The 15,408-nt window shown below is 48.1% G+C and overlaps 1 protein-coding gene across 1 annotated transcript in view; it reads left to right on the top strand.

Moving 5' to 3' along the window:
* LOC125111185 (ATP-binding cassette sub-family A member 13-like) overlaps positions 1–14,724 on the top strand; it is a 35,565-nt gene extending 20,841 nt beyond the window's left edge. The window contains exons 2-4 of the mRNA XM_047753039.1: positions 947–1,040; positions 4,318–4,441; positions 14,516–14,724. Of these exons, the coding sequence (XP_047608995.1) occupies positions 947–1,040; positions 4,318–4,441; positions 14,516–14,678 (381 nt within the window). The 3' untranslated portion in view covers positions 14,679–14,724. The remainder of the gene's footprint in view (positions 1–946; positions 1,041–4,317; positions 4,442–14,515) is intronic.
* Positions 14,725–15,408: the final 684 nt, after the last annotated feature.

The following is a 15,408-nucleotide window of genomic DNA, read 5'->3' on the forward strand; positions in this document are numbered from 1 at the left end:
CTGTGGTGTAGGATCCCGTGTTGCTGTGGCTCTGGTGTAGACCGGTGGCTACAGCTCCGATTCGACCCCTAGCCTGGGAACCTCCATGTGCCACGGGGGTGGCCCAAGAAATAGCAAAAAAGACACAAAAAAATAAAAAATAAAAAAATAAAGGAGGAAACAATGACTACAAGCCAGCAAAAACAAAATAAAATAATTTAGAGTATTTTGGTTACATCTATCCATTAAAACTCCAAATTAAAAATCGTACATATTTTGACTCAATAATCTCATTTAGCAATGCTATGTCATAGATATACTTACAAAAGCCAGTCAAATGTCTGGGAAATTCTAATAGCTCTGGACCCAAACAGAAAACTTCGTAAATTCCATAATTGAGTGATTGGTTAGGTAAATTAAATTCAACAAGAGATCATTATGTGGCCTTTAAAAATAATGAGGCAGATCTGTAAGTGCTGATGTGAAGAATTATTTCCAAACATATTAATTATATTTGTTTATGATTTTAAAAAATCAGTTAAAAAAGTGTTTGGATAACTTATCTTTTGGGAGAGTGGTTGTATTCCTTTTGTACTTTTTCAGTTTCCTAACCATACACAGATGTATTTATTTATGATATCAAAATCAGCTATGTGAGTCTTGGGTCCATAACCCATTTTCTGTTTTCTTTATACTTGTTTGTTTTTAAAAAAAACTATCTTATGTTATTAGAAATAATTTTTAAAACTCTAAATTAATTATGTATCTATGTTTCTTAATGGTGTCAAGTTATTTAATTTGAGGTCTATTTTTAATTTTTTGCCCATTTATATTCAGCCAGAATTAACTACTCCCTCCCCTCCTCCCCACCCCCAAGAAATGGTTCATTTGTTACAGAGAGTGAACAGGTGACCTGAGCGAGTTACAGTCTTCTTCTTCTTCTTTTTTTTTTCTACAACTTTCCCAGGTCCTTTCTCTCGCCGAATTCTTCTGGCCATGCATCCTGTTCATGATTCTGACAGTACTTCGTTTTCAAGAACCTCCCAGACAGAGAGACAATTGTGAGTTTCACTTTTATTACACTTTTTGAATTACAGACCTCTAGGGGAAAAAAAACCACAGCATTCCCTTTTTTGTTGTTGTTGTTCTTTGTAGATTCTGAACCCTAAGTAGAATGAGTGGATAGGGTTCTGTTGTAATATCACCATAACTCTATTTCTAGGATGTGTATCATTAAGTGTCAATTTTTTTTTCTTTTAAGAGTGATATTCACAGATGGTTGCTCAATCTAATAGGTAGATTTTTTTCCTTTAACTAAACTGCCTCAATTTGGGGGGTTCTCATCGTGGCTCAGTGGTAGCAAACTCAACTAGTATCCATGAAAATGCAGTTTCTATGCCTGGTTAATGCTGGTTAAGGATCCAGCATTGTAGTGAGCTGTCGTGTAGGTCACAGACACAGCTGGGATCCTGCATTGCTGTGGCTGTGGTGTAGGCCGGCGGCTGCAGCTCTGATTCAGCCCCTAACCTGGGAACTTCCATATGCCACAGGCACGGCCCTTAAAAGACTAAATAAATAAATAAATAAACGGCCTCAGTTCAGGAATAGGACAGAGTCACAAGAGATGAAGGAGGGGGCCTGAAAGAAACCACAGCAGGCTGGGTGACGTCAGAGGCAGAGGCCTCCCGCAGGGACCCCCGGGCAGAGAGCACCTCTCTGAACCGAGGAGGTACACGAGGGGGTCGGGGAGCTGTGCTTGTGGGGCTGGGGGAGGTTGAGGATCCATCTGTCAGACCGCCTGGATCCACTGCCCAGTCGGGCAGGCGGGTGAGTCCTGAGCCCACTTGAGTTTGGATGGAGGGAGGACCCTTAGGAGGAGAGGCCCCTGGGATCAGGCCTTGTGGGGAGCACCCCGGAGGGGCAGTGAGGAGCAGAGGCAGAAGGACAGGAGGAGGAGGAGGCCTGGGGTGGGAGCATTCAGGAAGGCAGGACGTGACAGATGTGCATTGATACGTTTCCGAGGTGTTGGTGCCATCACCCGGGGCGGCTCAATGAGGCAGGGGCGGGGGAGACACGGAGGCCAGGCTGCAGTGACATGATGTGCGGCATGGCATTTGCAGTGAAAACCTCCTAAGTATGAAGAAATCATTTCTTGAGTTATATCAACTGTCAGTCTTGATGCTCTAAGTCTGCATCCTGAAAGTGGAAAGGGGTGTTTGGAAAGGTCTTTTTATAAATAGCACGTCATTTATATAGCTTAGAAGTACAAGAGTACAAAACCTTTCACCAGTGTGCATGCGTGTGGATTTGAGGATCTATAGCAAATATGTTGGGGTGCTGGCCTGGGACAAGGGCTGGCGGTGGGGGGGTGTTGGCAGCAGGTGGAGGGGCTGAGGTGAGAACAAGAATGAAAAGAGCTGCAGGGCAGCCAAGAAAAAAGAAAAAAAAGTGAAAAGAAATAACAAACAGAAGGGCTTTTCATGGGCCAATGAGAGTGTGCTGTGCCCCGGAGGCAGGGAGAGAGAGGGCAGGGATGCTGCAACCTGGATGTCACAAGTGCACGGTGTGACATCGAGGACAGAGGGAAAGGCCCAGGTCGATGGTGGCTCAGGCAATGCCGGGGGTGACTCAGTCACCAGGGACACAGCAGCGCGTCTGCACTCCCACGCGTCACCACGTGCTACTAGTTCGATCCCGCCAGAGGGACAGGTGCCAATGTTCTTGATGCCGGAAGTCTACACTCGCTCCTTAAGCATTTATCCAGCTCCTCCTTTGCGTCAGGAGTACAGTCCCCGCAAAGAGGTGGCCTTGACGAGCCCCGGTGCAGATGAGGGAGAGTCAGGAAGAGAAGGCTTGGTCCCAGGCTCAAAGGGGTCTTGAACCCAAGTCGCTTGAGGACCAGACTTTGAAGCACCGTCTTGCCACCGACCCGATGTGTGAGCCCAGGCAAGGAGTCCAGCCCTTGTGAGTCTCTTTTCTGTACAGACAGCCAGTTTGCCTGCCTCCAGGGACTCAGCAAGGAAGCAGGCAGGAGCCTGTGCTCAGCACAGGGCTTGGCCCAGAGGCGATGACCCGCAGATGTCCCCTCCTCTCCCCTCCCACTGTCCTCAGGAGGCCTGATGTTACCACACCGGCTCCTTAATTTTGAAGACAAAGTCCTTAATCTCTGACCCAGTAATGCCCTGTTTTGGTGACCACCATTCCTGACACGTTCCTGAGGGGATGGGACACAGCAGTCATAGTAGGAAACAGCCTTTGCTACTGCTGGGCTGTGACCCAAGTCCACTGTGGTCTCCACTTCAGCCCCGGCGCCAGATCCCTTAGCTAAGAACTCCGTTTGTCCCTTTAGCTCCAAAGCCCAGGCATTTGGAGTTCCCGTTGTGACTCGAACGGGACCCGACCAGCATCCACGAAGATTCAGGTTGGATCCCTGACCTCGCTCAGTGGGTTAAGGATCTGGCGTTGCTGTGGCTGTGGTGTAGGTTGGCAGCTATAGCTCTGATTCGACCCCTAGCCAGGGAACCTCCATATGCTGCACATGTGGCTCTAAAAGACAGAAAATACACATCATTTGTCCATTCATTAAAGACTTGCTGACCGTCCTCTATGGGCAGAGCATATTGCGCTGGACGCTGGGCACAGGTAAGACCATCCCGGGACCAAACCAGACTGAGTGGAGAGGTTTTTGTCAAGGTTTTATGAGCTGCAGCATTCTAGGCTGGTGACTGTCAAGCTGTCCGCAACCATCAGCATCCCAACTCTGCCTGTCCATCTGCTTCTGTGAAGGGGGGACGTGGGGGCACACGTGAACAGCGCTTTACAGAGGAAGTGGCTTATTGTACCAACACTTGTCCTGAACAACCTTGGATCCTATCCAGCGTTTCTAAACTTTGCATTCAGTGATCTTTAGCGATTACATTTAAACATTTAAAAATCCAAGGTGTATTAAACTAGAAAAATTTACCTAACTAAGAACTCCACTTGAAAGGAGAAGCTCTCTCTGCTCCTGTTCTTCCTGCCCACAGCTCGTGTATCTGGAGGCAAGGCTGCATAGCGGAGGTACTGGCACCCCCTGAGCAGGCAGACAGGGTCACGCGAGTGTGCAGAGGGCCAGGCAGAGACATCCCGCCTTGGAGCTGTGTGCAGACCCCAGGGGAAGGAGGCAGCTGTAAAGAGTTTCATTCCTTCTTTCTTTTTCTGGTCGGAGTGCCCAGATCTCCTTAAATTAACAGCAGGAAAGCATATAATCACATGATGTGACATGTTACTGAACTCAGCAGGTGTTCCATTCCTGGGACCAGTTGGATGGATTCATTTCTTCCTTGTGTCTACACCCAGGTTATTTGCAGCCCCGGGACCTGCCCAGTCAGGGTGTGTTCCCCTTTGTCCGAGGCCTTCTTTGCAACACCGGATCCAGGTGCAGGAACACAAGCTATGAAAGGTCCATGGAGCACCATTTTCGGTAAGAGACACGCAAACACCCTTTTCAGAATTCTTGGGAAGCTGGTGAATAGAATAGGCATGATGCCTTTAGTACAGCCTCAGTAATGTGTGGATAGGCCAGAGAGCATGGAAAACACAGAATTTTGAGTTACGAGAAAGTCAGTTTTATTAAATCCAGACTCAACCTGATAACAACACCAAGTAATGGTTGATTTCCAGTAGCTCGTCTTTCCACTGCTGTTTTAAGAATCACAATGATTGCTGCTTGGAAAATTCCATTTTCTTGCCATAGAGTGTTCTCTTTTTCTTTTTCTCTTTTTAGGGCCACACCCAGTGGCATAAGGAGTTTCCCAGGCTAGGGGTCTAATCGGAGTTGTAGCTGCCGGCCTACACCACAGCCACAGCAACGCCAGATCCAAGCCACATCTGTGACCTACACCACAGCCCACGGCTATACCGGATGCTTAACCCACTGAGCGAGGCCAGGGGTAGAATCCGAGTCCTCATGCTAGTCAGATTCATTTCTGCTGAGCCACGATGGGAACTCCCAGAGTGTTTTCCGTAGATTGAAACTCTGCTCTTAAAATTATGTGCTTAGCCAGACATTCATTTTTGTGCCAAATGCCCCTAAAATAAGAATTTCTTTGAGTCCTTGCTGTTTTTTTTTTTTTTTTCTTCTGTGCTGTTTTTTGACCAGCATCCTGTTCACAGCTGAGATAGATTAAAACACCTCCTTCTCCATCTCGCCAATGCCATGGACCAGGTGACAGTTTGCTGCCTGGCTCTGATTCTGGATGCTGAGCCTGGCCGGTGTTTGCCTGTGGCACCGGTGTGGCATCAAAGACCAAAAAGGAGAAAGAGCAGGCAGTGTTTTATGTGAGAAAAGTCCAAATAAAGAGAGTTTTAATTTAGAGCACTCTGAAAACTCCGGAAACATCTCTCAGTGGGGGCTAGGAATGAAGGGAAGTGACCGGTCCTCAGAGAGTGTGCATTTCTCAAGTGCGAATAAATAATCGGGGTCTGCTTCGTCTGTCCTTCCTGGTGTGGACCAAGCTAAGACGTTTCAGTGTGACCCGTGTGCAAATGTGTGATCCGTGTCTTTCAGCCTTAAGTTACAGAAGAAAATGAAAAGTTTCTAGATAATTTGGGACACATGCACTGCAGTATTTATAACCGGCGCTTACAGGGTTTTGAAGCAGGTAATGTGAAAGTATGACGTCAGGAGCATCATTTGGAAGTAGTTCAGCATCCTAACCCTGAAATACTTGGCCATCTTGCCGCTTGTGTGGACAAAGACCGTGCCTTTCTGGGAACTTTGGAAGCGGCTGAGGCTCATCGACCTGTCCATTGCAGGGCTTTCTTACGTCTCTTCCTGGCTCGGAGTGGCAAATTAAAATGCTGCTAAGTAGGGAAGTTGGGCTTTGCCCCCAAACTCTATTGGCCCTGTCATTTTTTTAGAACCTGTGCAAATCACTTAGCCTCTTGGAATCCGTGTCTCACTTACCTTACTTCTAGTGCTATGAGTGCCAAAGACAAAATAGGAAGAAACGTCCAGCCAACGCCAGCACAGAAGCACTCCATCAGTGGAGTCTGAAAAATCATTACCAATTCTTGGGTGGTCTCTTTGTGGCTCAGTGGGTTAAGAACCCGACTAGTATCCATGAGGATGCGGATTCAATCCCTGGCCCTGCTCAGTGGGTTAAGGATCTGGTGTGGCCACAAGTGGCAGCTTGGGTCGCAGGTGCGGCTGGGATCTGGTGTTACTGTGGCTCTGGTATAGGCCGGCAGCTGCAGCTCTGATTCAACCCCTGGCCCAGGAACTTCCATATGCCACAGGTGTGGCCCTAAAAAGGAAAAGTAACAAAACCCAAACACCAGTACTTATGACTCCAGCTGGAACAGTAATGACCTCTCTTCCACATCAGGAATTCACGGCCCCTTTTCTCCATCCTTCTCCAGTCCAGCACCCTCACTTCCACCTGCCGACCCTCAGGTGATACCACAACCTGGTGACAGGCTTCCTTCTGCACTCTGAGAACCGCAGTCTGCTTCAGAGCCTTTGATGCTGATGGCCTTGAATCAAGTACCTCCCATGTCTAGTGGTGCTTGAGGCCGGGGTCTGAGAAAAACACAATGAAACAGAGAAAGGACATTGTCAGAAGCGAGGAAAGAGGGACACATGAGGAAGAGGAGCCAGAAAGGGAGGAGAAGCAAGGTCCGCTCGCCTCTGGCCTCACACCTGCCCACCCCACCGAGCAGGGCTCACCTGCTCTCACACTGGTTCCATACAATTCAGTGGATCCCCAAGGCCGTAGAGTCACTGCTGATTACTTGTCAGTAGTTGTCTCCGATGACAAGTATCTGAAAGCCGAAGTGTCCGTTTCAAGTCTATTTAAACATGATCATTGGTTAATTCACTTGTGAATTTTTGTGCCTTTTATCATTCCTTGGGGAAAGTTCACTTTGGGCAGAAACCCCACATTTCATCCGATCTAGGTTATGATTATGAAAATCAGCTTCCTTATTCCTGGCTTTCTCATGGAGCTTCCCCTCAGCTCTTACAAGAGGGTTTCAGAACTGAAATTCTGAAACGCGAATCATTACTGTCAGCAGAGTAAGCAGGTATTCTGATGCAGTATAAGGAGTTGCTCCTAATTTTTTAGCTCTTATTTTATTTTTTATTTTTGTCTTCTTACGGCCACACCCACGGCATATGGAAGTTTCCAGGCTAGGGGTTGAATTGGAGCTGCAGCTGCCAGCCTACACCACAGCGACAGCAATGTGGGATCTAAGCCAAGTCTGTAACCTACATACACCACAGCTCATGGCAACGCCGAATCCTTAACCCACTGAGCGAGGCCAGGGATGGAACCTATAACCTCATGGATCCCAGTGGGATTCGTTAACTGCTAAGTCACAATGGGAACTCTGCTCCTGATTTTTTTTAAGTAAAGCTAACAGCATAAAAGCAAAATTCAGATGCCTTATGACACGAACATGCCTCTGACTCTACTCCCCTCATCCTTTCACTCTTGGAACCTGCAGGAGCTGCTCCCCAGGCCCCATCATTCTTCATTCTCATCCTTGGCTGAGTCACCTTTCACGCCCAACCCCTCCAGATGCTCTCTTAGAATTATTCCTTGTTATTTTCTGCTCTTCTCATGTCACTGTCATCAATAGTTTGATTTAAAATATTTTGAAATTACAGTACAATGTTCTGCCAATTTCTGCTCTACAGCAAAGTGACGCAACTATCTATACACATAGCATATACATTTGTTATACATAATGTAATATATATACACATTATTTTCTCAGGTGAACTTCTGTCATGTCCTATCACAAGTGATTGGGTATGGTTCCCTGTGCTATACAGCAGGACCTCATGGCTTATCCATTCTAAATATAATAGTTTATTTTTCTTCATCAAATATTCTGAGCTCCACTGAGGACCATCTGGCCGGCTCACCTGGCACTGTGGCCTCCCTTCTCCACTTCCCTCATGGCTTTTCAGTCCTGGACGCCCTTTAAGTGTCTTCCAAACTTTAGAATCAAAAAGATTGGGATTTCCCATCGTGGCTCAGTGGTTAGGAATCCGACTAGGAACCAGGAGGTTTCGGGTTCGATCCCTGGCCTTGCTCAGTGGGTGAAGGATCTGTCGTTGCCCTGAGCTGTGGTGTAGGTCGCAGACATGGCTCAGATCTGGCGTTGCTGTGGCTGTGGTACAGGCCGGTGGCTGCAGCTCCACTTCCACCCCTAGCCTGGGGACCTCCATATGCCGCAGTGTGGCCCTAAAAGGACAAAAGACAAAAAGAAAAAAAAAAGATTGGAATCACCTCAAATCCCATGATCATGATCCATCATTCAAATTTACCTCAGGGTCTTCGGGCATAGCTTTATAATTTTTTCCGTAAGAGCCATGCATGCTTTTTAAAGTGTGATCCAATTATAGTTTTAATTTGCATTTCCTTAATCATGAGTAATGTGGGGGATCTTTGCATAAGTTTAGCGGCCATTTGAATTTTTTAGTGTATAAAGTATTTATACTTGAATCTTCTTATAATTTATAATTTTGGGTTTTGCTTTCTTGAGTACTTTACATATTTTTGTTATAAATCTTTTATCAGAAATATGGATTGTGCATATTTCCTTCCAGTTTGTGATCTGTCTTTTGAAGAGCAGGGATTTTCCCATTTTGATGAAACACTGTTTATCTTTTTTGTTTGTTTGTTTTGGTTTGTACTTTTTGTATTTTTTCCTAATGATGAAATATTTGTGTAGTTGAAAATCATCACAATTGCTACTACTGTTTCTGTTAGAAGTTTTATAGTTTTAGCTTTTGTTTAGGTGCCCAATCCATTTTGAATGGACTTTTGTGTTGAGTTTTATCTTCCGTATGGATATCCAGCTGTAGCACCATTTGTTTATTTGTTTTTTGGCCACACCTGTGGCATACAGTGGTTCCCAGGCTGGGGATGAAACCTCAGCCACAGCTGTAACAAGAACCAGACCAGTGACAGCACCTGGTTCCTTAACCTGCTGAGCCATGAGGGAGCTCCATAGTACCATTCGTTGAAAGGACTATCCTATGCCCATAAGCCTCTGTTGGCACCTTTGTTGAAAACCAGTTGATCTGATAATGCTGTGTTGATCTAGTTTTGCCCTCTTTTATTTTGGTAGCCTTCATGATGATCCTTAGGCCAATTATAGCTTTAGAGAAAAAGTCTTGAAATCTGGTACTGTAAATCCCTCAGCACTTTTTTCTTTTTCAGCCCCACCCACGGCATATGGAAGTTCCTGGGACAGGGATCTAATCTGAGCCAGAGCTGTGCCCTATACCACAGTTGCAGCAATGCCAGGTCCTGAGCCCACTGTGCCAGGCACCTCCACAGTGACAGGCTGGGTCATTAACCCACTGCACCACATTGGGACCTCTCAGCTTTTTTTTTTTTTTTCAAAATTATTTTAGCTCTTTGAATTTCCAAATATATTTTAGAATCGACATATAAATCTCTACAAAAAAAGGCTGCTGGGATTTCGATTAAGATTACATTAAAAAAGAGTCTTATGTAGATTTAATTCACATACCATAAACTCACCCATTTAAAGCATCTGATTCAATAGTTTGTAGTATAATTAGACAGTTATGCAAGCATTACCACAGTTAATTGTAGGAAATGTTTACTCACTCCAAAAAGAAATCTTGAGCACTCACTCCCCATTTTTTCCCCATCAACCCCACTTCTGGCTTAGGCATCCACTAACCTACTTTCTGTCTCTATAGAACTGACTGTTCTGGACACTTATAGAAACGGAATTTTGCAACCCGTGGGGTTTTGGTCACTGTCTTCTTTCACTTACTATAACATCTTGAAGGTTCATCCATGTGGTAGCAGGTGGCAGTACTTCACTTCTTTATATTACTGATCAATTCGTATTCTCTTGTGTACCTCTGTTCTGTTTATCTGCTCATCAGCGGATGGTTGTATGAGTTGTGTCTACTTTTTGACTATTATGAATGATGCTGCTATGCGTTGTGCTCCTCACACACAGGTTTTTTTGGTATGGGCATGTGTTTTTATTTCTCTAGCAAGGTCATGTTGTTTTTGAGTGGCTGTAGGGTGAGAACCCTGAAGCCTAACCACTTGGAGGTCCCTAGAACCTGTCCCTTTGGAGAGAGAATTCAGCAAAGAGACGGGGTAGTGAGGCAAGTAGAGTTTATTAAGAGAGAAGAGAGAGAAGACAGGTGAGGAGACAGCACAGGCGGACTCCGGTGGGGGCAGCGGGGGGGGGGGGGTGCAGAGACAGAGACAGACAGACAGAGAGGAAGAGAGCAAGAGAGTGACCCCTGCCTTGGGGGTGGTTTAAATCAGGGGCGTGGGGCCGGCCTTCCGGGCTTCCTCTGGCCAATCGCCTTGCTCCGTCTGGCCTTGAGCCCACATTTGTCCTGCCTCAGGGCCCTGCCCTGGGTGCTGGGGCATCTTTTAGCCAAGATGGAGTCTAGCTCCAGGGCCTCGGGGGAGTGGACAGGATGGACTGTGGTCTGTGCCCCTCCCTTCTCTGACCCCCGAGGGACCTTCCTGTGAGTGTGTTGGCCCCGGGGGTCCCCTGGACCTCAAGAATGAGACACCAGTGGTCCCCTTCTTTTATCCGAGCGGGATGCAGCCCCTCCCTGCTCCTGCCCTAACCTTTATCTCGAAGTGTCTGTCCACAGGGAAGGGCTTCCAGTTGCTCAGCCCAGCCCCCATCTATCTCCTGCTTCAGTATGGTAATTCTCTGCTTAATAATTTAAGGAACTGTCAGGGAGGCGTTGTTTGAGAAACATTTTGGCTCTGGGGGAGCCTCTCAGTTTGCTCATCTGCACGCTGAGCGATGGCCTGAGCGATTCCTCCCACCTCGGACCTCAGCTCCTTCTCTGAAATCGCGTGGGTATGGCTGTGTGATCTTTGGTTCCTGGCCCTTTGAGACGGTGGCTTAGATCCTAGTCTCAGGGCCCAGAAAGAGGTTCAGTCACCTGCCAAGTGGCCTTTCCTGGTCTCCCTGCATTCAAATACCCTTTGTTCCCTCTTCCAGTCACAGCCCCTCCCCTACCTGCAGGGTCAAACTTCACAAGATAAAAAGACCAAAGAAAGAACTGGATTCAGGAAGGAGGAAATTGGTCTCCACTCAAATCCAGTTACAGCACTGGGATTTCCCTGGGGCTTCAGAACTCACACGTGCATAGGCGCGCGCACACGCACACACACACACACACACACTCTCTCACACACACACACACACACACACACACATTTAATCCAGGATTTTCTGTGTATTTTTTCTTCTATAAACATTTCTCATGTTAGTACGAGTTCATAATCTGGTTTTAAGGACAGATTGAAGTAATTTTGGGATAATAATAGGAAAGAGAACTAAAAACCCGTTCATTATCACGGGGAAACTCAGCTTGAATTACCTCAATCTCTCTAATCCGGTGACTCTGGCTCCCAGGAGGTACCCAGGTGTGGGTGAGGCGGGAGAGCTGCCTCCTGGTCCATGGCCTCCAGGAGTTTTTTTTATCCTTGAATCTGAAGCCACAACAGAAGCAATAACTGATTCCTTATGCTTTTGGAATTCTGACCCACTCATGGTGAAGGTGAGAATTCCTTCAGGTGTAACAGAAGGCAAGGAGCCGGTGCTGGGCTCTTAGGGCCTGGCCTTGGCTCTGCCGTCTTCCTTGGGGCCTGGTCTTGGCCTTGGCCTTGGCCCTGGCTCTGCCCTTTTCCCTTGCATTTTTTTTTCTTTTTCTTTTTCTTTTTCTTTTTCTCCATTTTGGCCACGGCCCTGGCATGTGAAAGTTCCTGGGCCAGGGACTGAAACCATGCGACAGCAGTGATCCAAGCTGCTGCAGTGACAACGCTGGATCCTTAACCTTCTGCGCCACAAGGGAACTCCTCCAGCCCCTTGCTTTTAGCAAATTCATTGTGATTCTTGGGGCTTCATTTCTTCATCTCTAAGTGGACGGACCTGAGAGGCATTAAATTTAATTTATTTGTCACTAAATGTTTGTTGCTCCTCCTCTGACTTCATCATCGGGGTGACAGTTAAGGGGAGATGCTTGTAGAAGGGGTGACGCGAGCTCTGTCTTCCTTTCGTGGTGGATTTTCCTGTGCACAGCTGTTAGTTCTTTCCCAACATCCTCTAATCTGGGATTTTTAGAAAATCTAATGAGTTTGATAATTTTTGAATCAGGAAAAATTTCCCCCACTTTTACATTTTTGCCTCATGGCTGTGCTAAATGTGACTTTAGCATGCTTCTGACAACTGGTGAACCGAGTCCCTATTTTAAATCAGTAGCTTCTTACTGATTAAAATCAGTTCTCAGAGTTCCCATCATGGCTCAGCAGTAACAAACCGAACTAGCATCCATGAGGACGCAGGTTTGATCCCTGGCCTTGCTCAATGGGTTAAGGATCCGGCGTTGCTCTGAGCTGAGGAGTAGGTCATAGAAACAGTTCGGATCTGGTGTGGCTGTGGTTGTGGCTGTGGTGAAGGCTGGTGGCTGCAGCTCTGATTCGACCCCTAGCCTGGGAACCTCCATATGCCTTGGGTAAGGCCCTAAAAAGACCAAAAAAAAAAAAAAAAGCAAAAAATAGAGAGAGAGAAAAGAAAAGAAAAGAGAAAACTTCACGCTGACGGGGATTATTCTTGTGGGAAAACTGTAACTCCAGTTAGGTCCGGTGTAAGTCTTGGCTTTAGTACAGGTAACTCCATTCGGACCTGTCCTGTATTTATTTTTCATTTTTATTTTGTATAAATTTTGACGGCGAGGGTGAGCGTGTTCCCACTCCAGGAGGCTGGCCCATGGATTGTCTGTCTTAGAACCACCGGAATGCGTGGGATAAGGGCAGATGTCCGGGCGGGCTCCGGCCCGGGTGGGGGTCCAGTCTGTCCCTCCACAGGCCCCCTCAGTGGTCAGCGGCCACTCAAGTCTGATCCATCTTCTCTGCAGGAGTCCTTTTCCAGGAGCCTCGTTTTGAGAGATGAAAGGAAAGCCTTTCAAAACCCATGGGATTTCACTCTTCTCCTGGGATTGGACGTTTACCTGCGGCTAGAATTTTACTCCTTAGATCGTTGTGCTGATGAAGGTTATTGTAAACACATTTTACATTCATTTTGGTGTCTTCTGGTAGTAAAATGACTCAAAGATAACATGAGATTAAAGCAAAAAAAAACAAAAACAAAAAACAACAAAAAAAAAACACCGAAAACCCCAAACAGAAAACCCTGGAGAGACTGTTTCTCACAAATGCGACAGGGGTGCCCTGTTTCAAACATCGGAAGTCAGCCATCATCCCGACAAAAGGAGACGGTGGCCTTGAGCGTCGGCCTACATGGACCACCTGCTACCCCGCCCCGCCCCCATCTCTAGCCTTGTCTGAAGGGGTCTGGCTTCTGTCCTTGTTGTCCAGGGGATCGTGGACTTGGGTCTCTGCCGCACCTCCATGTCTCCCCTGATGAGGCAGCACCCCCTCCTCCCTGGAAGTCCCCCAAGGGTCCCTCTGTTCAATGCCCCGGACTTCACGGTGCCTGACTGGCTCTGATCGGGGGTAAGATGTGCAGATGAGCTACGGTCCAGAGTGACTTCTGTGTCCTCATGGACCGGCCGCCCTCCAGGGTCAGAGGTCAGCCGCCCCTGATGCCAGAGCCTCAGAAACACAGTAAAAGCATGGGTAACACGGCCCACCTTCCTGCGTCGAAGGTCCTCTCTGCCCACTCCCGGGGCAGACTTGAAGCCGGCCCCCCCTTTCTGCAAAGCCTGGTCATCCCTCTTCCACTCTTATCCTGTCTTGTCTCCACTCCAGACCCAGAGGGCTCTTCCAGAATTGTGATCAGACCAGGTCACTCCTGGGGGAACGTGTGCCAGTGGCTCGCTGTTCTGATGCCCAAGCAGAGTCCTGCCCTGACCAACCGGCCGGAGCCACGTGGCTCCACCTGCTCTCCCTTCTCCCCCTCCCTCCCCGCCCCCTTCATCTCCTTCTCTCTCTGAACCTCAGCCCCCTCCCACTTGTCGGCCTTTGCAGGGGCTCCCTCGGACCAGCACCCCACCCCCACCCAGGCCTGGCCCTTGCCGAGCCATCTCTGTCTCAGCCCCCCCCCCCCCCCACAGACTTCCTGCTCTCTCCCCATCTCACTGCCCAGTCCACTCTCCCCAGGGCGTCCACCCCGACCGACCCCCAGGGATGAGGCTCGTCTGTGGACCCGTCCTGTGTCCTCTGTGTTCAGGGACAGGGCCTGCTCGGCTCCCTGATGTCTCGACGCCCTTGCTCAGGGCTCTATAATCTGTGTTGAATGAATGAAGAAAATGAAATGATTAATAAACATCCCAGAGAGTTGGCCTTGCAGGTAATAAAGCGACTGAGAACAACTTCCCAATTTTAAATTGGGCAAGTTTTTTTAAAAAGATCCCAGTAAACAGGCTGTTAAGAGTGGTTGGTGCCTGTGTCAGCGGGTACCTCGCTTTGGTGTCGGGGACCAAGAACCTTGAAAGCACTGAGGAGACTTACTCCTGTGAAAGCGTTCTGTTTGTGGTATTTACTCCATTTATTTAAAGTTCGTCTAGGCTTCAAAATGCAGCTGCCCCTCACGGGAGGGTGGATGACCTGGCCTTCTTAAAAGAGATGCAGGACCTTGCCAAGGAAGTTTATGAAGTAATGGACGAGGCGAGAGACCTACAGAAACTTTGGGTGGAACGATCCCAGACTCCAGGCAAGTGAAGCTCTCAAACCCTCAGACCCACCTGGACAAGGGCTTTGCCCTGGGGGCGGGGAGAACCCAGAATGTCTTTATTTGTTGTTGTCCTTTTCTGTTTAGGGCTGCACCTGTGCATATGGACGTGCCCAGGCCAGGGGCTGAATTGGTGGCCTATACCACAGCTCACAGCAACTCCGGATCCTTAACCCACTGAGGGAGGCCAGGGATGGAACCCACTTCCTCATGGATGCTTGCAGGATTCTTAGTCCCCTAAGCCACAGTGGGAACTCCCCCAGAGTGTCTTTAAAATTCTGTGTACATTTTATATCCCTTCCAGCAGTGCTCACTGTGGATCTTAGGCACCTTCCGCAGATGAGGCCGGCACCTGGGGGGTTATGGAGGGTGGGGCTGGATCTTCACTGCTCCTCCTCGAGGGTACCTGGGCATGGGCCTCAGAGCGGCTGCAGCTCAGCCCTGCCTCCTCCCCCTGGCCCGAGGATCCCTCTTTCCACCGTCCCTCCTCTGTCTTGAATTTCTAACTTCCTTTCTCTCTCCGTCTTCCTCTGTCTTTAAAGTCTGTCCCCTGCCCCGCCCCCTGCCCCGCCCCCACCCCCTGCTCCCGTCCTTCTCCTGGTAGACTCGAGCAGGTGTTTCTTTGTCGGTGACACTTTGACTCTTGTCTGGATGATGCACTTTGGCTGTGATGACACACCTTTCGATTCAGGTGATCGGGCTGCATTGTTTCTGCTCATT

This window comes from Phacochoerus africanus, chromosome 11 (assembly GCF_016906955.1).
Source record: "Phacochoerus africanus isolate WHEZ1 chromosome 11, ROS_Pafr_v1, whole genome shotgun sequence".
NCBI classification, from domain to species: domain Eukaryota; kingdom Metazoa; phylum Chordata; class Mammalia; order Artiodactyla; family Suidae; genus Phacochoerus; species Phacochoerus africanus.